The sequence below is a fragment of the Lucilia cuprina genome, chromosome 3, assembly GCF_022045245.1.
Source record: "Lucilia cuprina isolate Lc7/37 chromosome 3, ASM2204524v1, whole genome shotgun sequence".
NCBI lineage: Eukaryota > Metazoa > Arthropoda > Insecta > Diptera > Calliphoridae > Lucilia > Lucilia cuprina.
This window is the reverse complement of record NC_060951.1, coordinates 6704283-6728116: the sequence shown is the minus strand read 5'-3', so window position 1 is coordinate 6728116 and position 23834 is coordinate 6704283. Positions and strand designations below refer to the sequence as shown.

Here is a 23834-nt window from a genome sequence, read left to right as displayed (position 1 = left end):
TAGTCTATAGTCTAGTCTATAGTCTAGTATATAGTCTAGTCTATAGTCTAGTATATAGTCTAGTCTATAGTCTAGTATATAGTCTAGTCTATAGTCTAGTCTATAGTCCGGACTATATTAAACCTTCGATTGCTTTGATGTGTGAAAGTTACAATGTTAATCTTAACAAAAAACTTGTTTACAATTCCTAGAATTTTCATACTCTCATACTTAGGAATGTAAATAACAATTGTATTAATTGTTTTTTTTTTTTTTTTGAATTTGTACATACAAATTATTTAAACAAGTGTTTTTGTTTCTTAACTCGTCAATTATTTATTTTATCTCAATTATGTTTAAAAATAAATGTAAATAACGAGTGTGTAATAATCATATGATGTCATTAAATAAAATATAAAATAATTAATTACTTTTTCAAGGTTATGTGGTAGATAATTAAATTTCAAATATTTGCATTTAGAAAATTGTTATAATTTAAGCAAAATTTTGTTAACAATTTAAATTTAGATAAATTTATTAAATTTTTAATAAATTATGCCAATTTAAATTGTGGAAAAAAATGCCTTTATTAAATTTGTTAATAAATGTCATGTTAAATAAATATTTAATTTTACAGTTAACAATTATTATTTAAGTGCAAAATTCAATTTATTTAAGTAATTAATTAATAATTCTCACATGGTTTATATTAGCTTTTTTTTTGGCAATTTTTCTTAAGTTTATTTAATAAGTTAAAAAATTTTGCATAAATTTAATCAATGCCGAATAATTTAGAAATTTGTCACATTTTTTTCATTTAATTTGTTAAAGAATTGTTATTTTTTTAAGTAATATAATACACATTTTAACGCTTAACGCCTGCAGTTGCTGTTGTAATCATATGTTTAATCTGTTTTTTGCATTTTTTTTTGCTTCTTCTTGTTATTTTCTGCCTGTTCTATTGTTTACATTTTATTATCCCGTTTTTAGCGAGTGTTGTGAGAGTGAGAGAGTTGTAGTGATGCCAATAGGGATAATAAAAAGAAAACAATAATGTGTTAAGCTTGCCAGATGGTAGGCATGTTAATTGTAGAGAAATGTGGGAGTTTTAAGTGGTGAACTTAAAGAAAGTGAGGAATTAGTTAAATAAATTAAAGAAAATTAAGGAAATTAAAGAAAATTAAGGAAATTTACGAAAAAATTAAAAGAAATTTATAAAATTAAAGCAAATTTGTTAAAAATGAAGAAATATTTTTAAATTAAAGATAATTAAATAAACTAGGGAAAATTAAGGAAATTTTCTGAAATTTAATAGAAAATTAAAAGAAAATTTATAAAATTAAAGCAAATAAGTAATAATTTGTTAAAAATGTAGAAATATTTTTAAAATTTGCAGGAAAAAATTTTATTTTTTTACTAAAACCTAAAAATTTATACTACAACCTAATACTTGCCTAACTTCAACACTTTTTGTCGTAAAAAAACGTTTTAATTTGTTTCATGATTCACTTTTGTAAATTATTTATTTATTGTTTTTAACAAAGTAGATAAATTTCCACTTGATTGATGAGTAATAAAAACAAGATTTTGTAAAGTTTATTTCAAACCCGTTAATCTTGAATTAGTTTAACATTTTACAAAAAAAAAAAAAAAACTTCCTTTACAACTTTTTTTTATATGGAAATAACATTATAATGAAATAATTAATCAAAATTAAATAATTTAACTAAAAATAAAATATCTATAAAGTAACTTAAGGAAAAAATAACCAGTTTGTTAAAAAAAAAGTTCAATCAACTTGAAATTGCCCAAAAATTAATGTGCGATTGCTAATGGTTTATGCAAATTTAAAGAAAAAATTATTAAATATTTTTGCTGAAAATTTTTAAAACTATTATAATTTATAATAATTTCTCTTAACAACAATAGTTGAGTTTGTTAGAGGGAAGAGGGAAGGGCAAGTGTTAAGGGTAGATTTTAGATTTTTGCATTGATTTTGTGAAAACTGCGCAGATTCTCTATTAAATATTTTTTCCTTGTATTTTGAGATTTAAGAGAGTAAATACAGTTTTTCTTAATAGAACGAAAAGAAAAAAAACAAACAATTTGGAAGTTACGTAAGCAAATGACGTAGTAATGAAATATTTAGTTTAAAATTAATATCAGTGTTTTTTGTTTTAAGTTATTTTTAAAATAAAAATGATAAAAATTAACAAATTTTGGAAAAAAAAAACTGTATATTTTTGTTTTAATTTATTTATTAAGAAAATATTTCTGAAACAACTTTTTAAAGAAGCCTTATATGAAAAATTAATTGTTGTTATTGCCAAAAACGAAACAAACATTTAAATTAAATATATTGAATAAAATTGTTAAAAAAAAACCAAAAAAAGCAGCTGACTTATATTAAAGGCAACGCAATTTTTCTCATCTACGACTTTTTCTTTCCAAAATAAATAAATATTTGCATAAAAATTTAAGGCACGTGTTAAATTAATAAAAAAAATTATATATTTTGCAAAACAGTCATTACTTTTTAAATAAAAATTTTTATAAATAACTATGGCTAAAGGTCTTAACATAAAAAAAAATATTTTCATTTAAACAATTGAATTGATTTTTTTGTTATATTTTTTCATAAACTATTTTAATGGAAATTACCCCAGAAATGCAAAATTTTTAAATTATTTTTGCATAAAAATATTATTTTACCTAAAAAAACTTCCATTTAAATTTAAACAAAATATTTTCAAAAAAATCTTTAATAATATCATGCAAAACCAACTAATTTTACTATAAAGCACAGTTTTTTTACTTTTTCAAAAGTATTTTTATAAGTTTTTCAAATGACACTTGTTATTTAAGTGTAAATAATGCAAAAGAATTCAAATTCATTTAAAATGAACTTTGAACCTTGTTCTTATAGTTTTTTTTTCATGAAATATATTTAAAAATAAATGACAATACTTTGAAAAACAAAGTAGCCAGATGTATTTTTTTTTTAAATTTGGAAAAATTATAAATAGGAATTTAAAAAATTTATATTCTGAAAGCTTTAAAGCTTTTCTATAATATTAACATAAAAACTGGCCAATACTTTTAAAAAACTTTAAATGTTTTAAACTTTTCTATATGAAAACAGTTTTCCCTCTTCAAGATGTGTCAAGTTTGACAGCTTGTAACTTCAACAATACCAAAAAGTTGGTTGAAAGTTTTAGATATTCTGAAAGATTAAGTCCTTTTCTATAACTTCTATATAGAAATACATAGATTTTTGTACAAGTTTTGCAATTTGTTAACATTTTTACAAAAAATACCAACTAAAATAGCTATTTGTCATAAAGTTCAACTATTACGAGCTATAATTGACATCAATTGTCAAATTTTTTTATTTAAAAGTTGCATATTTTAAAAGTGTAAATCCTGTTCTATAATTTCCATATAAAAATTGGAAACCTTTTTTTAGAAATTTTAGAATTTCTTTAAATATTCGCAAATTACAAAAAATGTTCACTTTTAAAAAAAATTGAACTTTGACAGTTTGTAACATTCTTTGTACATGAGTAAAAGGTTTAATATTGACATTTTCTAAAAGTTTACGTTCTTCTGTATAATTTCTTTAAAGAATCCATAAAAAGTTTTCAATATTTTAATAATTTGTTAAACTTTTAATAAGACACTAACTAAAACAGGGTTTTCTCTTTAGAGATCAAATTTGACAGCCAAAATCTTACTTTAATAGGGAAAAAATATGTTTTAAATAAAAGCTTAATTCTTTCTTTAATAAATCTTTAAAATAAATCCAAAATTTTTATTAAAAAGTTTTGACATTTTAAAGAAATATAAGCAGTAAATGTACTCCTCTTACAGGCGAACAACTTTGACAGCCTGTAACTTTAATTTACAAACAGGGTGTTTCAGAGTTCTATATTTAGAACGTGTAAGACCTGCTCTATCATGTTTATAACTTAAAACGAACAATTTTGTAGAAAATTTCTTGAAATATTCGAATTTTTTAAGTAAAACATATAAGACCTGGTTCACACTAGGAAACTTTTTTTTGGGAAACTTTTGATTTATGTGTGTGAGAGAAAGACAAAAAAATATCAACCATCTCTTTCTCTTACACACAATATCAAAAGTTTCTCAACAAAAGTTTCCCAGTGTGAACCAGGTCTAATATAACTTTGTGTTATAGTTAAAAGAAACAAATTAAACACCCTTTAACTTAGTTTTTCGACAAAAAGGGTTTTTTAAATTTGAGTATTCTCAAGACGGGAAATCTTTCTTTGTAGCAAATATGAAGAATCAAAACTTTTTTCAATAATTTTTTTTTAAATTTAACATTTTTACGATTTTCTTTACATTAACACCCTGTAATTTGATTTGTATGTAAAGACAGTATTTCAAATTGTAATATTCTAAAAGCTCGCAATTTTCTCTACAACTTTTCTATATATTTCATTTTAATCGGTTAAGTAAATCCAAAGTTATAAGTAAATTTATTGTAAAACACTTAAACCCCCCTCTTTAAGCTTCTATTTTTAACGCTTAAACATGTATAAATACGGCAACTTTGTTGCTATCATAAAACATACAAACAATATGGCTCCCTCTCACTTTAATTCTCCCTCCATTAACAAATCATAACAGAGAATGTTTGTCTGCTTATGTTGTGGCTTAACAACACTGTATGTATAAATTATGATTAAAAGAAACAACAACAAACAGTAATAGCAAATAGGAGACGAAAAAGAAGAAGAACAGCTTATATGCAAATTTCATTTTTAATAAAAAAAAAACATACACATGTCAACGCCGCCTTCACAAAAGCGTTGTCAAGTCCACGTTTTTGGTTTTTTTCTTCTTGTGTGTATGATTGTGTGTGTGTTCTTTTTTACTATAATTGAGTATAGATTTATTTCCTCTTCTTCTTCTTTTCACGTTTCAATTGTTTTTCTCCAATTATAACTGTTTGTTTTTGTTGTAGTTATTGCTTATTTTATGTTACTTGGTCATTGATACATGATGTGTGTTGTTTTGTTATTATTGTTTTTTTTTTTGCATGTGCTAAGAAAACTGACAGCTGGTTTGAAAGAAGATTGGTACGGGCATGAACTTGTTAAGAATATTTAATTAAATTATACCGCATTCTGATTACGTTATCTTAAATGAACACAGGAAAAAAAAAATAAACTATAAAAGTCAAAACGTAAGAATATTTTCCTTAATTTAAGAGCAATCACAGTGAGTAGCAGAAAAAAAAAATATTGAAAGGGGAGGGAGTATAAGGGAAAAGAAATTGTATAATTTTTGGCGGAATTTTTTTGTGAATTAATAAAGAGTAATTTCATTAAAGAAATTTTTAAAGTTTTTTTGTTAGAAAATTTTAATTTAAAACAAGATAAAGTTAATTTTTAAAAAGTAAACACATTAAGGTGATTTTCATTCATTACATGTTAATTTTGACAGATTGTAACTAGTTGAAAATTTGAGACTTAGTATATATTCTGAAAGCTTAAGACCTTCTCTGTAAAATGTTCACAAATACCATTGATCATTCTACAATTTCTAAAAATTTTTAAAACTGTTGTAGGCAATAGTGCTTGAGTTTGACAGCCTCTAAAGCCGGCTTTACACGATCACACAAGTAATATGATCTGTCAAAATTTTGTGTAGAAGAGTACGGATGGGATCGTCTAAACGCAATATGTAATGAAACCATCACACATTGAGAGAGAATACAGATGGAAAATTTGACAGTCGTATGGCTCTCTTCATTTTTTGAAATGATTCAATAAACAAGCCAGTCTCATTAGATCAGGGATGTATTTTTATGTAAACACGTATAAAAAAGTGAAACAACTGTTTCCATCTGACTTTTTAATTGTTTTATACCAATCGTGTAAACACACAAAATATAAATCATACGACTTTTATTCTCTTTTTTGTTATACGGATGGAATTTCATTTTACTTTTTCATTAGACTTGTCGTACGTAAAGTGTGATCGTCTGAAGGGCCCTTAACTTACTTTGTATGTAAACAGAACAGTTAAAAGTTATATAATTTGAAAGCTTAAGAACTCCTCTCTTATATCAATATAAAAATAGAACATAAGTTTTGGCGATTTTACCATCTGTTGAACATTTTGTAAGCAAAACACTAAAACAGTTTTCCGACTTTAAGGTCAAATTTGACAGCATCCTACTTACTTGGTTTCTACAGTTGGGGGTTAAAAGTTATACATTCTGAAAGTTTAGAAGATCCTCTGTAATATCTATATCAAAGCTGTCAAATATTTTTAGGAAATTTCACAAACTGTTGAACATTTTATAAGAAAAAAGCTAAAACAGTTTTCAGCCTTGCAGGTCAAGTTTGACAGCATCCTACTTACTTTGTTTGTATAGTTGAGGGTTAAAAGTTATATATTCTGAAAGCTTCAGAACTACTCTGTAATGTCTATATAAATAACTGTCTAAATTTATCGCTAATTTCACAAATTGTTGAACATTTCATAAGCAAAAGGCTAAAACTGTTTTCCGCTTTGGAGGTCAAGTTTGACAGCTTCCTACTTACTTTGTATCTACTGTTGAGGGTTAAAAGTTATATATTCTGAAAGCTTGAGTCTTTATCTGTAATCTGTCTAAAATTATTGATAGTTTCAGAAATTGTTGAACATTTTATGAGCAAAAGGCTAAAACAGTTTTCGGTCAAAGAGGTCAAGTTTGACAGCTTTCTACTTACTTTGTATCTACAGCTGAGGGTTCAAAGTTATATATTCTGAAAGCTTAGGAGCTCCGCTGTAATATCTATATAAAAACTGTCTAAAATTATCGGTAGTTTCAGAAATTGTTGAACATTTTATAAGCAAAAGGCTAAAAGATTGACCTCCGCTTTGGAGGTCAGGTTTGACAGCTTTCTACTTACTTTCTATCTACAGTTGAGGCTTAAAAGCTATATATTCTGAAAGCTTGAGACCTTATCTGTAATATCATTATAATAAGTGTCAAACACATTGGATAAGTTTACAACTTTTTAACCTTTTTCATAAGACAAAATCTTAAACAATTTTTCGCCTTAGAGGTCATGTTTGTCAGCCTGTAACTTTATTTATGTATATGTAAAGAAAATTGTTAAAAGTTATATATTCAGAAAGCTTAAGTCCTGATCCATAGTTTTCTAAAGAAAATCTAATGATGTTTAAAGAAAGTTTGATAATCTTTTAAGGAATTTATTAGAGATAAATTAAAGATTATGTAAGGCACTCTGTTACTGACTTCCAACAAAAACAGGGTGTTTCATAATTCTAAAAAACAAATTTCTTTATAATTTCTATACACAGTGATGCCAACTTGTTTAAAGTCGAACATAAAGCCAAAATTGGAAAAAATTAGGAAAATTGAAAAGATTTCAATAATTTACTCTCTTAGTCGTCTTTTAATATTCAAAATTTTTCAAATCGTGATAAATTTATATATTCAAACAATAACAACAAATTGTCACGCTTAAAAATTATTATAGATTTTCATGCTTAACAGCAAATAAAACCCTTAAACTATTTGGGGCTTGCTCTGTTTTATTAGTTATTTAGCTCTTTGATAACTTTGAAAGGGTCGTCATACAACGAGCCCCTTTTTTGTTGTACAACAACTTTATTTTTATCATATTTATCTAACATAACCTTAACATGGAAAAACTAAACGCTTTAAGCACGAAGTTCTAATAACTAAGGTTACAAGCAAAAATAGACTAAGTACAAAATCTTAAATTCAAGAAAATTTAGTTTTTCTTAGAAAATATAAGAAAACTTTTTATAAAATATACATTTTTAAGAAAATGTGGAAAGTTAGTGAAAGTATAACATGAGATCTCCATAACATATTAAGTTCTTCAGTAAACTTAATCGTTTATTTCTTATAATCTTAAAAAAATTATGTATTTGGACTTTAGAGGGGCGTTATTATTATTAGTTGTTGTTATTTTTATTTCCTCTCTTTCTGTTTGCACTTAGTTTTCAAATAAATATTATTAAATTCGCGTGCCAATAAATGTACAAATGAAAATGAAAATATAATAAAAATAACACATATATAAAGTTGATTAATAAATTATTATTATATTTTTCCAGTAACCTTCATATGCTACACAACAAGTTAAATAGTTTAATTTCAATTTAGATTTAAAAATAAGCCGGAAGATTTAAGAATAATAAAAACAAAACTACAGAAATAATAAACAATTGTAAAAAGTTTATAATTTTTGAAAACAGTTGAAATTTTATAAAAATAGTGAATATTTTTTAAAAATTTAACACAAAATTTAAATTTTACAATTTTTATAAACATTAATTAGTAAAAAATTTGCAATTACTTTTTAGCACATTGTCATTTAAAATTGTTTTATTTTACACGATTTTTTCTTGAGAAATTTAATTTAAAACTTTCCAATTACTTTAATTTCAAAACTTTTACTACATGCTATTGTTTATTTTAAACTTAACGCCTTTAAAATAAATTCAATTTGTTTAAAAATAAGTAATTCTTTATAAACATAAACAATTACTATTTACTATATTATTTATAAAATTTTTAAGGGGGTGTGACTTTAAACACACAATTAAATAACTAAATCATAAGGGTCTTATTCATAAACTCTTATTAAACGTTTATAAATCAAATTTTCATACAAAAACCTTTGATAAATGATGATATGAATAAGGCAGAAGTGTTCAGAGATCATTGGCGTTTTTTCAGTGTTTAATGAGATGGCAACACTGCAGATTGATTATGTTTATCCTTCAGCTAAGGGTAAAATTAACAATCGAAACCAAGCAAGCTTAATATAAGGGAAGTTTAATATGTCTAGTAAAGAATTATAGGAAATTTTGAAGAGCAATAGGAACATTGGTTGATTTTAAGGGTTATATACACTTTTGAAAGGAAATTTCATTAACAAGCTCAAAATAAGTAAATATTAAAGATTTTTACAAAAATTTTGCAATTTGCCGGTTCCCTTCTAGTTCTATTCTATTTTGATTATAGTGTTGTTCTAAATCTGTTCTAGTTTCGTTCTAGCTTTGTTATAGTTGTGTGCGAGTTCTGTACTATTTCTAGTTTTGTTCTAGTTCTGTTCTACTTCTATTCAACTTATGTTCCAGATCTGTTCTAGTTCTTTTCTAGTTCTATTCCAGATCTGCACAAGATTCTAATTATGTTCTAGTTCTATTCTAGTTCTATCTCTGTTCTAGTTCTGTTCTAGTTCTGTTCTAGTTCTGTTCTAGTTCTGTTCTAGTTCTGTTCTAGTTCTGCTCTAGTTCTGTTGTAGGTGTGTTCTAGTTCTGCTCTAGTTCTGTTGTAGGTGTGTTCTAGTTCTATTTTAGTTCTATTCTAGTTCTGTTCTAGTTCTGTTCTAATTTTGTTCTAGTTCTGTTCTAGTTCTGTTCTAGTTCTGTTCTAGTTCTGTTCTAGTTCTGTTCTAGTTCTGTTCTAGTTCTGTTCTAGTTATGTTCTAGTTATGTTCTAGTTATGTTCTAGTTCTGTTCTAGTTATGTTCTGTTATGTTCTAGTTCTGTTCTAGTTCTGTTCTAGTTCTGTTCTAGTTCTGTTCTAGTTCTGTTCTAGTTCTGTTCTAGTTCTGTTCTAGTTCTGTTCTAGTTCTGTTCTAGTTCTGTTCTAGTTCTGTTCTAGTTCTGTTTTAGTTCTGTTCTAGTTCTGTTCTAGTTCTGTTCTAGTTCTGTTCTAGTTCTGTTCTAGTTCTGTTCTAGTTCTGTTCTAGTTCTGTTCTAGTTCTGTTCTAGTTATGTTCTAGTTCTGTTCTAGTTCTGTTCTAGTTCTGTTCTAGTTCTGTTCTAGTTGTGTTCTAGTTCTGTTCTAGTTCTGTTCTAGTTCTGTTCTAGTTCTGTTCTAGTTCTGTTCTAGTTCTGTTCTAGTTCTGTTCTAGTTCTGTTCTAGTTCTGTTCTAGTTCTGTTCTAGTTCTGTTCTAGTTCTGTTCTAGTTCTAGTTCTGTTCTAGTTCTAGTTCTGTTCTAGTTCTGTTCTAGTTCTGTTCTAGTTCTGTTCTAGTTCTGTTCTAGTTCTGTTCTAGTTCTGTTCTAGTTCTGTTCTAGTTCTGTTCTAGTTCTGTTCTAGTTCTGTTCTAGTTCTGTTCTAGTTCAGTTCTAGTTCTGTTCCAGTTCTGTTCTAGTTCTGTTCTAGTTCTGTTGTTCTAGTTCTGTTGTTCTAGTTCTGTTCTAGTTTGTTCTAGTTCAGTTCTAGATCAGTTCTAGTTCAGTTCTAGTTCTGTTCTAGTTCTGTTTTTGTTCTGTTTTAGTTCTGTTTTAGTTCTGTTTTAGTTCTGTTCTAGTTCTGTTCTAGTTCTGTTCTAGTTCTGTTCTAGTTCTTTTATAGTTCTGTTCTAGTTCTGTTCTAGTTCTGTTTAAGTTCTGTTTAAGTTCTGTTCTTGTTCTATCTCTGTTCTAGTTCTGTTGTAGTTTTTTTCGAGTTCTGTTCTAGTTCTATTCTAATTCTGTTCTAGTTTTGTTCTAGTTCTGTTCTAGTTCTGTTCTAGTTCTGTTCTAGTTCTGTTCTAGTTCTGTTCTAGTTCTGTTCTAGTTCTGTTCTAGTTCTGTTCTAGTTATGTTCTAGTTCTGTTCTAGTTCTGTTCTAGTTCTGTTCTAGTTCTGTTGTTCTAGTTCTGTTGTTCTAGTTCTGTTGTTCTAGTTCTGTTCTAGTTTGTTCTAGTTCAGTTCTAGATCAGTTCTAGTTCAGTTCTAGTTCTGTTCTAGTTCTGTTTTTGTTCTGTTTTAGTTCTGTTTTAGTTCTGTTTTAGTTCTGTTCTAGTTCTGTTCTAGTTCTGTTCTAGTTCTGTTCTAGTTCTGTTCTAGTTCTGTTCTAGTTCTGTTCTAGTTCTATTCTAGCTCTATTCTAGTTTTGTTCTATTTATGTTCTAGTTTTGTTCTATTTATGTTCTAGTTCTTTTCTCGTTCTATTCTAGTTCTGTTGTCGTCTATTCTAGTTTTTTCTTTTATATTACTCTACGTCATTAAAATATTAAAATTGTTTTAAAAAATTTTCTAAATTGTATTCAAGTACCAGACATACGACAATTTTAATATTTCTTATCTCTACTTATCGATAGTCACCGTCATAGAGATATAAAATCTAACAATAAACTTCATCCTCAATTCATATAAATATCTATTAATAAATTTAAAATTTCAAGTGTTTTTTGTTTCAAACACGTAAAACATAATCCGAAAAAAAAATCTAATCTTCAGCGATATCTGAGAAAAAATATAGTGTTGTTTGAAAGTATTAAGCAATAGCATTTAATCTCTGTTAAAATTTAAGTGCAAAACTTTATAGAAATTTTCGAAAAATTCCAATATTTTCAAAAGTTTTTGTAAAAATCGAGTTTTATTTTAATGCTGTTAAAGTTTATGAATAAAATTGTTTAATTTTTTTTATTAAAATTTTTAAATTTACAACTATTTTCTGTGGTAGTAAAATAAACTTCTTATCATTGTCTGTTTTTTTCCCTCGTGATAAGACATTTTCTTTCTACTCCCATGACCAAAAGTCATTAAGATAAAAACAAAAATGTTGAAATAATGGATTATAGTCTATACTTTCTATATATTTATATATTCATAAAATTATTAGAAAATCCTTTATGGTTATAAATTTTAAGTTTTATGACGTTTAGATTTTTTTGTTTTTTTGACATGTGTCAAGTTCATGAACGTATATTGTTGTTTAACAATTTAAAAGATTAAACAAGGTTTTTTATTAATAATTTGCATTGATTACAGGGTTTGGACTTTGTTTTGTGGGAATTTAAGGTGTTTTTTAATTAAAAATATATAATTGTAAATTACAATTGAATTGTAGCAAATAATACAAATGAATTTAGTAGATTTGTTTTAATTTTATAATTATTTCAAAACTGTTTTTATTCACTTCTATTGCAAATAGAAGTAAAATTTTTGTTCCCCTCGAAGGGAAAATTCCGATTGTTGTGAACAATTCATTCACAATAGTTGATTTTGTATGCAACAGCTGTTCAATGTTTACAAAATTCCATTAACAAATTTTACAACAGAGAAATTTTGTTGTTTGTTTTTTTATATAAATATTTCAAAGACTTATTTAACACTTGGAAACTTAGGTTGATTTTTGTGAGAGAAAGAGAAAGATATATCAACCATCTCTTTCTCTCACACATAAAATCAAAAGTTTCCCTAAAAAAGTCACCCAGTGTGAATCAAGTCAAAGAAACTTCAAAAACTCCACACAAAATCAAAAGTTTCCCAAAAAAAGTTTCCCAGTGTGAACCAAGTCAAAGAAACGTCAAAAACTCCTTGTCTTGCTAGATCCCTAGAAAAAAAAAAACCAAAAAAAGTTTCCCAGTGTGAACCAGGTCTAAGAAACGTCAAAAACTCCACACAAAATCAAAAGTTTCCCAGTGTGAACCAAGTCAAAGAAACGTCAAAAACTCCTTGTCTTGCTACATTCCCAGAAAAAACAACTAAAATTCCCTTAAGATCCCATAAAAAGATCAACCATATCTTTCTCTCACACACAAAATCAAAAGTTTCTCAAAAAAATGTTTCCCAGTGTGAACCATGTCAAAGAAACGTCAAAAACTCCTTGTCTTGCTAGATCCCTAGAAAAAAAACAACCAAAAAAAGTTTCCCAGTGTGAACCAAGTCAAAGAAACGTCAAAAACTCCTTGTCTTGCTACATTTCCAGAAAAACAACTAAAATTCCCTTAAGATTCCATAAAAAAGATCAACCATCTCTTTCTCTCACACACAAAATCAAAAGTTTATCAAAAAAATGTTTCCCAGTGTGAACCATGTCAAAGAAACGTCAAAAACTCCTTGTTTTGCTACATTCCCAGAAAAAAAACAACTAAAATTCCCTTTAAAGTTTTCCCCACAAACGTTTGCTAAACGCTTAAACTGTCAACTAAACTAATAACTACAACAACAATATATCCCGCCAAAATCTGTTTACAACAATTAGGTCTCACTTTTGCTTAAAGAATTTACTTTAACTTTATCTTTTTGTTGTTTTCTTTTCTCGTCAAACTCTCTCTTGTTTCCATAAGTTTGTTCGTTCTCTTCTTCTTCTTACCCCCTTCTCAAACCAACAACAACAAGTTCACAAATAAACTCACATACACACAAATTCATTAAATAGGTCTTGTGGTTTATATTTAGCCAAATGTTCTACTTCTTTATTTTACAGAAAAAGAAGAAGAAAAACTTTAAAGAAAGAAGAAGACGAAACAAAACACAAGAAACCACTTTTTCAGGTGAATAAACTTTTTGGGTGTAGAATAGAGTAAAATGTGTCTGTCTGTAGAAGAGTGAAAACTTACGAGCTAAAAGCGTTATGTTTATGGGTTTTTTTCCATTGAGGAAATATAGCACAAAAGTGAGATCAGTTTAGTTTTGGTTTTATATTTGTTAAGAATTAATTATTTAACTGTTGTTGTTGACATTTAACAGTGAGTTTAGTAAATGGAATAAATGAGCTTTAAAACTAAACTATAGTCTCTAGACTACAAGCTAAACTATATACTACACTATAGTCAAGTCTAAACTATATAAACTAGATTTAAGTCTATAATTTAGAATAGAGTCTAGTCTGTACTTTAGATTATAGTCTAGTATTAGAATATAGTATTACTTTAGTCTATAGTTTTGGCTAGTCAGAATTTTAGACTATTGTCTAGTCATAGTTTAATCTATAATATTGACTAGAGTCTAGTCTAAAGTTTTGACAACATTCTAATCTATAGTTTCGTTAGAGTTCTAATCTATAGTTTAAACTAAAGTTTAGTCTAAAGTTCATATTAGAGTTTAGCCTATACATAAGATTAGAATATAGTCTATAATTTATATAAGAGTCTGGACTTGGTTAAGGGTAGACTCTAACTAATGGTTTAAGCTATAGTGTAGAGTCTAGACTATAGTTTAGACTAGAGTATAGTTAATAGTTCATACAAGAGTCTGTAGTTTAGACTAGAGTATAGTGTATAGTTCATATAAGAGTCTGTAGTTTAGACTATGAACTTGCCTATTGTTTAGACTATAGTTGAGTCTATTGTTTCGACTAGTCTAGACTATTCTACAGTTTAAACTAGAGTGCAGTCTATAACTTAGAATATAGTCTAGTCGATAGCTTAGAATATAGTTTAGTCTATAGTTTAGAATACAATCTAGTCTATAGTTTCGAATATAGTCTACTTTATAATTTAGCCTATAGTCTAACCTATTGTTTAGACTAGAGTCATTTCTATAGTATAGTCTACGTATTAGACTATAGTCAAGTTTACACTATATTCTAGTCTATTGTTTAGACTATAGTCGAGTCTATAGTTTAAAATATAGTCTTGTTAAAAGTTTAGACTAAAATCTAGCCTATTGTTAAAACAACAATCTAGTCTGGTCTCTAGTTTAGAGTCAATTCTATAGTGTAGACTATAGTATAGCCTATGGATTATACTATAGTCAAATTTAGACTATATTCTAGTCCATAATTTAGATTACATTCGAGTCTACAGTTTAGACTATATTCTAGTCTATATTTTAGACTATATTCTATTCTATAGTTTAGACTACGGTTTAGTCTATATTCTAGTCTATAGTTTAGAAAATATTCTAGCCTTTAGTTAAGACTATAGTCTAGTCTATAATTTAGACTAAATTCGAGTTCATAGTTTAGTCTATAGTAAAAATTCTATATAAATAGGGTTAGGGGTTTACTCACTAGTTAGCGAGTTCACACAGAGGCCTTATGGCCCATTGTGATACCCTTAGAATTGTCATTCCTTTATGCGTAGAGAATAGTTTCTCTACCTAACTTCGTTGACTACTTGGTTCGAAAACCAGCCACAATCAGTGACTCAACTTGAAGACAGTTCAGATCATGAGAAATGAGCTCTAAATATATAAAGTAGTCCGAGCTCTTGTAGAGCTTCGCTTTTACAATTGCTTTAACGTGGGTAGTGCATATCTTTTGAAATGTTTCCAATCAATACAGTGTCCTGTACTTATACCAGTTAGAAGACTAATCGAGACTAAGAGACAAGAGATTTCTAGTCTTATACATTTGGCTTTGGCAGAGTGTACCAAAGCAGTCTACAAGTGGAGATATTTGATCACCTAAATACCGTCTCACCCATAGCCCAGTGACCTATTAATTTTGAAAGGGTCACCAGGGGAGTATTAATATCCCTTTGAGCAAGGACTTAAGCGGATTCATCAGATATTTTATTGAATAGATTATATTCAAGTCTTGAGTTTAGACTTTAGTTTAGATTATAATCGCGTCTATAGTTAGACTATAGTCTGGTCTATAATATAGTACAATAGTTTAAACTAGAGTCTAGTTTAAGCTAGATTCTAATCTACAGCCTAGTCTATAGTTTAGACTACAATTTAGCGAATAATATAGTCTATTGTTTAGATTATGGTCTAATCTATTGTTTAGACTATAGTCTAGTCTATTGTTTAGATTATAGTCTAGTCTATTGTTTAGACTATAGTCTAGTCTATTGTATAACTATAGTCTAGTATATTGTATAGACTATAGTTTAGCCTATAGTATAGTTTATAGTCTACATTATTGTTCTCACTATAGTGTAGTCTATTGTTTAGAATATAATATAGTCTATTGTTTAGACTATAGTCTAGTATATTCTTTAGACCATAGTCTAGTCTATTATTTATACTATAGTCTAGTCTATTATTTAGTCCATAGTCTAGTCTATTATTTAGACCATAGTCTAATCTATTGTTTAGACTATAGTCTACTCTATTATTTAGACCATAGTCTAGTCTATTCTTTAGACTATTGTCTGGTCTATTGTTAAGACTATAGTCTAGTCTATTATTTAGACCATAGCCTAGTCTATTCTTTAGACTATAGTCTGGTCTATAGTTTAGACTATAGTCTATTGTAGACTATAGTCTATTGTAGACTATAGTCTGGTCTATTGTTTAGACTATAGTCTAGTCTTTTATATACATAGTTTAGAGTTTAGCCTATAGTATAGTTTACTCTAATATTTTATTCTGACTATAGTCTAGTCTATGTATAGTTTAGACTATAGTCTAGTCTATAGTCTAGTCTATAGTCTTGTCTATTGTCTAGTCTATAGTTTAGACTATAGTTTAGCCTATAACCTAGTCTATAGTTAAGACTATTGTTTAGACTATAGTCTAGTCTTTTTATAGTCTACTTTAGTTTATAGTCTACTTTATTGTTCTGACTATAGTCTAGTCTATAGTCTTGTCAATTGTCTAGTCTATAGTTTAGTTTTGACTATAGTCAAGTCTATGTGTAGTTTAGATTATGGTCTAGTCTGTAGTCTTTTCTATTTTCTAGTCTACAGTTTAGTCTATAGTTGAGACTATAGCCTATAGTATAGTTTACTCTAATTTATTGTTCTGACTATAGTCTAGTCTATATATAGTTTAGACTATAGTCTAGTCTCTAGTCTTGTCTATTGTCTAGTCTATAGTTTAGACTATAGTTTAGCCTATAACATAGTCTAAAGTTAAGACTATTGTTTAGACTATAGTCAGGTCTATGTATAGTTTAGAATATAGTCTTTTCTATTTTCTAGTCTATAGTTTAGTCTATAGTTTAGACTATAGTCTGATCTATTGTTTAGACTATAGTCTAGTCTTTCTATAGTCTTCTTCAGTTTATAGTCTATTTTATTGTTCTGACTATAGTCTAGTCTATAATCTTGTATATTTTCTAGTCTATAGTTTAGTTTTGACTATAGTCTTGTCTATTGTCTAGTCTATAGTTTAGACTATAGTTTAGCCTATAGTTGAGTCTAGAGTTTATTAGGACTAGTTTAATTCTGAAATTAACTTTCAGAAATTTCTTATTCCATTGCAAAAATGTTTAATTAAATTACAAAAATAGTTAAGAATTTTAAAATTTTTTTAATGTATTTAAAAAAATTTAAATTATTTTTCTTTGAATTTTTTTTAATTAAAAAAATATTTTTTTAATAATTTTCTTTTTTGTATTAATTTGTTTTTTATAAATTTGGAATATTTTTCTTTATTAATTTCTTTAAATTTTGTGTGTTTCATTCTTTTATTATTATGTAATAAGAGAAAAAGTAGGTATTTATAAGACTTTGTATTGAAGAAGAAAAAAAAAACAAGAAATGAATGAAAAAAAAAGTTGGAAATAAAAATTCAAACGCAAGCGTGAAATAACACATACACACAAACACGATAAGAATAAGATTTGTGTGTTTTTTTTTTTTGCTTTTTTGCAAAAACTTATTTACTATTAGCCTACTGTAGAAAAAAAAATAGCTTTAATAAATCAATGAAAATTATAAAGAGAGTTTTTAAACATTTTTGCATTTTAAGGTTAAAAAGAGAAAAAAAGTTGGGCGAAAAAAAACTACACATGTAACTAAAAGAAAAACAACAACAAAAAACAATATTCCGGGTGTTAAGTTGAAAGGCAAAAAAAAATCACCACGTTTACACACTGGCAACTCAAAAAGAAGAACAAACACACACCCATTGTAACATAAACAGTAAAGAGCATATGATTAAAAAGTGAGAGAGCACAGACAAAGAGAATGTGGGTAAAGAAAAAGATTAACCCTACTTTTTTCTTGTGTTAAGAAGAGTTACAAAAGAGTTTTTAAAAAGGGTTTTAGTTTTATATAATTTTAGACAAATTTTTATTAAATTTTATGATTTAAACACTTTTTGTGAAAAAAAACCATAAAATTTTAAAAATTTGTTTAAAAATTGTTGTTATAAAATGAAACACTCACCTGAGCTTCTGGCAATTTACGCGATGTAATACGATAGATCATTGTGTTTTAAGAATCACTTTACTTTATTTTTATATAAAAAAAATTCCTAAAAAAATAAAATTGAGAAAAAATAAAAATTAAAACCATTTTACTTTAAAAAAACACTTTTTAGCTAAAAAAATTTTAAAATTAAAAACACTTATAAAAACACGCGTGTTTTTTTCTTTCTATAGAATTTAGTCTTTAACCTACAACCACCATTAAATTACTCAAAAACAAAATTTATGCAAAACACAATAAAAAACTCTAAATCCAAAACAAAAATTAAAAAAAAGGGATTTTTTTCATTTACTATTTAACACTCACACAACAACACAATACACTACACGAACGCAGTGTATATTGACCAATTTAGAAAAACAGGAGAGGACTTTCTTTTTCTGTTACAGAAAAAAATTAATGTAAAAGAAGCAAACGCCGCCGTTGAGCTCCACAAGCTGACTGAAATGTACGGCTAAAGGCAAAATAGCAAGTACCCCCAAAAACTACAGCAAAAGAAAAAAATTACAAAAAAAAACACAACAACAGAAAACACACAGCAACAACAACAATAGCAAAACACACAAAAAAACGTACAAATTGTTTTGCTTATTAACAACAAAAAAACTTTTGGTTAACAAAAATCCCCAACAACAACCAAATAACCAACTCTTAATATTTCCCAAAACAAAATTAAAGAAAAAATTATATAAAACCTTAACTTATAAAACATTTAGCACAAGTTTTTATTAACTATTTCAAACAAAAATAACTCTTTTATCCACTACAACTCATTCTCATTTACACTCTCTTAAAATTCCTCATTACATCATGTTAATAATTACAATTACTAAACAAAAATTACTAATAAAACCCATTAACTACTTAAATAACCCAACCACTCTCTTAAAAAAACACTTACATTAAAAACAAAAAGAGAGAACAAACTAAATATTAAAGGAAAAATACTCACAGCTGTTTGTTAGTTTGCCATATTATTTAGTTTATCATTGTTAATATAAACCATTGGGTAACTCTAAAGTAAATTGTAAATAAAAGTAAAGTCTAACTTAGAAATTTCAAAGTAATGCCAAGTTTTGCTAAACAAACTAAACAGTTAAATTTAAAAACAATTCATAATAAAAAAAAACATAGTAGGGGTTTAGGCGTCAATAATAGACTAGACAATAGACTACTCCATAGACTCCACTATAGACTAAACAATAGACTAGACTATAGACTACACTATAAACTAGAATATATACTAGACTATAGACTAGACTAGACTATAGACTAGACTATAGACTAGACCAGAGACTAGACTATAGACTAGTATATAGACTAGACTATAGACTAGACCAGAGACTAGACTATAGTCTAGTAAACTAGACTATAGACTAGTATATAGACTAGACTATAGACAAAACTATAGACTAAACTATAGACTAGACTATAGACTAGACTATAGACTAGACCATAGACTAGACTATAGACTAGACTAAAGTCTAGACTATAGGCTACACAATAGACTAGACTATAGACTATACTATAGACTATACTATAGATTAGGCTATGGACTAGATATAGACTGGACTATAGAACAAACTATAGAATTGGCTATAAACTAAAACTATATATTAGAAAATAGACTAGACTATAGGCTAGGCTATAGACTAGACTATAGACTAGACTATAGACTAGACTATAGACTAGACTATAGACTAGACTATAGACTAGAATATAGACTAGACTATAGAGTAGACTATAGACTAGACTATAGACTAGACTATAGACTAGACTATAGACTAGACTATAGACTAGACTATAGACAAGACTATAGACTAGACTATAGACTAGACTGTAGACTAAACTATAGACTAGACTCTAGACTATACCATAGACTACACTATAGACTACACTGTAGACTAAACTATAGACTGACTATGGACTAGACTATAGACTAGACTATGGACTAGACTATGCACTAGACTAAAGTCTAGACTATACTATAGACTAGACTATGGACTAGACTATAGACGAGACTAAAGTCTAGACTATACTATAGACTAGACTATAGACTATAGACTATAGACTGGACTATAGCCTAGACTATAGACTAGACTATGCACTAGACTATGGACTAGGCTACAGACTAGACTATGGACTTGGCTACAGACTATACTATAGACTAGACTACAGACTATACTATAGACTAGACTACAGACTATACTTTAGACTAGACTATAGACTAGACTATAGACTAGACTATAGACTAGACTATAGACTAGACTATAGACTAGACTATAGACTAGATTATAGACTAGACTATAGACTATACTATAGACTAGACTATGGACTAGGCTATAGACTAGACTTTGGACTTGACTATAGACTAGACTAAAGACTACACTACAGACTAAACTAATGACTAGACTATAGACTAGACTATAGACTAGATTATAGACTAGACTATAGACTAGACTATAGACTAGACTATAGACTAGACTATTGACTAGACTATAGACTATACTATAGACTAGACTATAGACTAGACTATAGACTAGACTATAGACTTGACTATAGACTAGACTATAGACTAGACTATAGACTAGACTATAGACTGGACTATAGACTAGACTATAGACTAGACTACAGACTAGACTATAGACTAGACTATAGACTAGACTATAGACTAGACTATAGACTAGACTATAGACTAGACTATAGACTAGACTATAGACTAGACTAAAGACTAGACTAGACTATAGACTAGACTATAGACTAGACTATAGACTAGACTATAGACTAGACTATAGACTAGATTATAGACTAGACTATAGACTAGACTATAGAATAAACTATAGACTAGAATATAGACTAGATTATAGACTAGATAATAGACTAGACTATATACTAGTCTATAGACTAGATTATAGACTAGTTTATAGACTAGATAATAGACTAGATTATATATATACTATAGACTAAATTATAGTCTAGACTAGAGACTAGACTATAGACTAGACTTTTTGGTTTTATTTTACTTTTAACATAAATTAACCGTTTTTGTGTTAGCAATATATCAAACCACGACGCACTCAAACTGGAAACATTATGCTAATAGAAGACATGGCAGCTCTGTTTAGTTGCTCATAGTAAAGACATCTGTTTGGCTGTATTGAAATGGTGCCAAGTTTTGTGGTGTAAAATGTGGAAAAAAAGTGTCTGTACTATTGGTAGTAATAATAGCTAATAATGTTTGTGATTTTGTATATAAGGAAGCATACTTTTAGGCTTTAAAGAAAGTTCTCCGATTAGTTTAAATGGTGAATATTGGAATGTTTCATAGATTTTACTTGTAAAATGGATTATGTTTGAAGTTGTTGTAAAGAAATTATATATTTGATTGTTGTTATTTAGCAATCAGTGTTAAATTATCTAGTTCATGTGTTCAATTATCATTTTTGAAACTCACCCATTTAGTACTCTCCCGTTAAGTGCAAGAATCGCTTAAGTATCCACAATCTTCATTATATTTCAAACAAATAAAAAGAGTTAAAAAAATCACAAGAATTCAGTTGTTTGTGAAAAACAACCGGTTTGTAAACTCGATTTTATATTCGCTAGAAAATCCATTAACATTTAATTTTTTTATAAAAATCATTTATATAGAATTTAACTTTAACACAATTCTTAACAAATAATCGCAAAACCGGTTTAATATTCGCATAAAAACCGGTTATAATTTTTTCTTTAATTTAGTTCTTGTAATAAAATAATTAACTAACAAATTAATATAAATAACTTTATGTTAATTTTAACAAAAAAAATTAACGAATAATCTTAAACACGGTTTTTTTATTCGCATAAAACTCGGTTAACATTTTATAATTTTTTGCAAAATTTTATTGTTAGAATAAAAATAAATACTTTTAATGAAATTTTAGCAGAAAAAAATTAACGAATAATCGTAAAACCGGTTTTTATTCGGTAAGACAACAGGTTTTCTGATTAAGTTTTTACCAGTTTTCTGTATAAAAAAGGATTCTTTTACGTTTTTGAAACAAATGTTAAAGAATAATTAACGAATAATTTTGAAACCGGTTTTTGTTCGTTAAGAAAACCGGTTTTGTGAGAAAGTTTTCATTAGTTTTCTGTATAAAAATGACTTTTGTTACGAATTTGAAACAAAAGTCGAAAAATAATTAACAAATAATTTTAAAACCGGTTTTTATTCGGTGAGAAAAGCAGGTTATCTGATTAAGTTTTTTACTAGTTTTCTGTATAAAAAAAGGATTCTTTTACGATTTTGAAACAAAAGTCAAAGAATAATAAACGAATAATCGTAAAACCGGTTTATTCGGCTCAAAACCCGGTTTTCTGATAAAGTTTTTACTAGTTTTCTGTATAAAAATGACTTCTGTTACGAATTTGAAACAAAAGTCAAAGAATAAAAAACGAATAATTTTCAAACCGGTTTTTATTCGTTAAGAAAACCGGTTTTGTGAGAAAGTTTTTACTATTTTTCTGCCTAAATTGAATTCTTTTACGATTTTGAAACAAAAGTCGAAAAATAATTAACGAATAATTTTCAAAACGGTTTTTATTCGGCACGAAAACCGGTTTTGTGAGAAAGTTTTTATTAGTTTTCTATATAAAAATGAATTCTTTTACGATTATGAAACAAAAGTTAAAGAATAATTAATTTTTTTCTTAAAAATTAACCGGGTTTTAAAGGTTTAATTTTAGCGATAAAGAGAATGATGCATCTTGGACGCTGGACAGTTATGATGTCTACATAAATGTTTGTTCCTTATTTGTCTTGTATAAAACCATTTCAAATAAATCCTGCAAATCCTTGTTGGTTAAATAAACACACGCATTTGCACACACTTAAACATAATCGCAGACATGATTATTGTTGTTATTGTTTTTTTGAAACTTTGTATTTTGGGGTGCAAATTATTCTAAAACAGGATACAAATTTCAAGGCAAAACAATAACAAAATCCAGAAAAAAGAAACAACAACAAAAATTTAGCAGCAGTCAAATACCGTTTGTTTAATGAACTACTTTAACTATAGAAAGGATTGAGGGGGCTGGACAGACGGACAGACAGAACAAAACAACAGGCAGCCAAAAAAAAATTTTGTTTGTATATTTTTGTGCACTCACGCATGTATGCGTGCATCAGCTGCGCATAAAAGCATGAGTTTTTAATTGATGTGACGATGTAGAGGTGAATATGTATAACGCCAGGACATCAATAATAAAGGAAAGCAAGCAAGTCTTCGTCAAACTCTCAAACTATGCACACGCATGCACACACAGACAGACAGACAGACAGACAGACAGACAAAGTTTGGTTCTTTTCTTTAGGCGCATGTCAAGCCACCAACACTAACACCAACAACAACAACACCAATTTGAAGTAATTGAAAAAAACACCTTTCATTTTCAGGCTGCTGTCACGTCTGCGTCTGTTATGGAGATGAAGAAAAGAAATTTAAAATTGTTTAATTTTTAACCCCAAAAAAATCGCCTTTTTAAGTCATTAATAACGCAAATGTTTAATGAAATTTATTGTCAAATATTTGTCATTAATATTTAGTTCGTCGTGAATAGAGGGGGGGAATGGCGAGTAAAACAAAATTGAAATTTTTGTAATTTTGAAGAGAAATTTTTGGAGTCTTAATCAACAAATTAAGGCAACAGGATTAATAACTGCAATTAATAATCGGGAGTAGGATGATAAATGCAAAGAAATTTAGAAGCCACTTGATTGTGTAATTAATTCCAAAGATAATGATAAAGTTATTAAGAAGAAACTTAATTAAATGGAATAATTTTGGAATTAATTTTTAAGAGTTTCAGAAGAGTGATGGGCAAAATGTGAAAGAATTGAATGAACGAATGAATTAACTAACTAACTAACTAACTAACTAACTAACTAACTAACTAACTAACTAACTAACTAACTAACTAACTAACTAACTAACTAACTAACTAACTAACTAACTAACT

The 23834-nt window shown here is 27.5% G+C and overlaps 1 protein-coding gene across 1 annotated transcript in view; it reads right to left on the bottom strand.

The window, feature by feature from the left end:
- LOC111677616 (probable citrate synthase, mitochondrial) overlaps nucleotides 1-18296 on the bottom strand; it is a 38230-nt gene extending 19934 nt beyond the window's left edge. The window contains exons 1-2 of the mRNA XM_046947419.1: nucleotides 18138-18296; nucleotides 17790-17877 (exon numbers count right to left, since the gene is read on the bottom strand). Coding sequence (XP_046803375.1) covers nucleotides 17790-17831 — 42 coding nt within the window. The 5' untranslated portion in view covers nucleotides 17832-17877; nucleotides 18138-18296. The remainder of the gene's footprint in view (nucleotides 1-17789; nucleotides 17878-18137) is intronic.
- Nucleotides 18297-23834: the final 5538 nt, after the last annotated feature.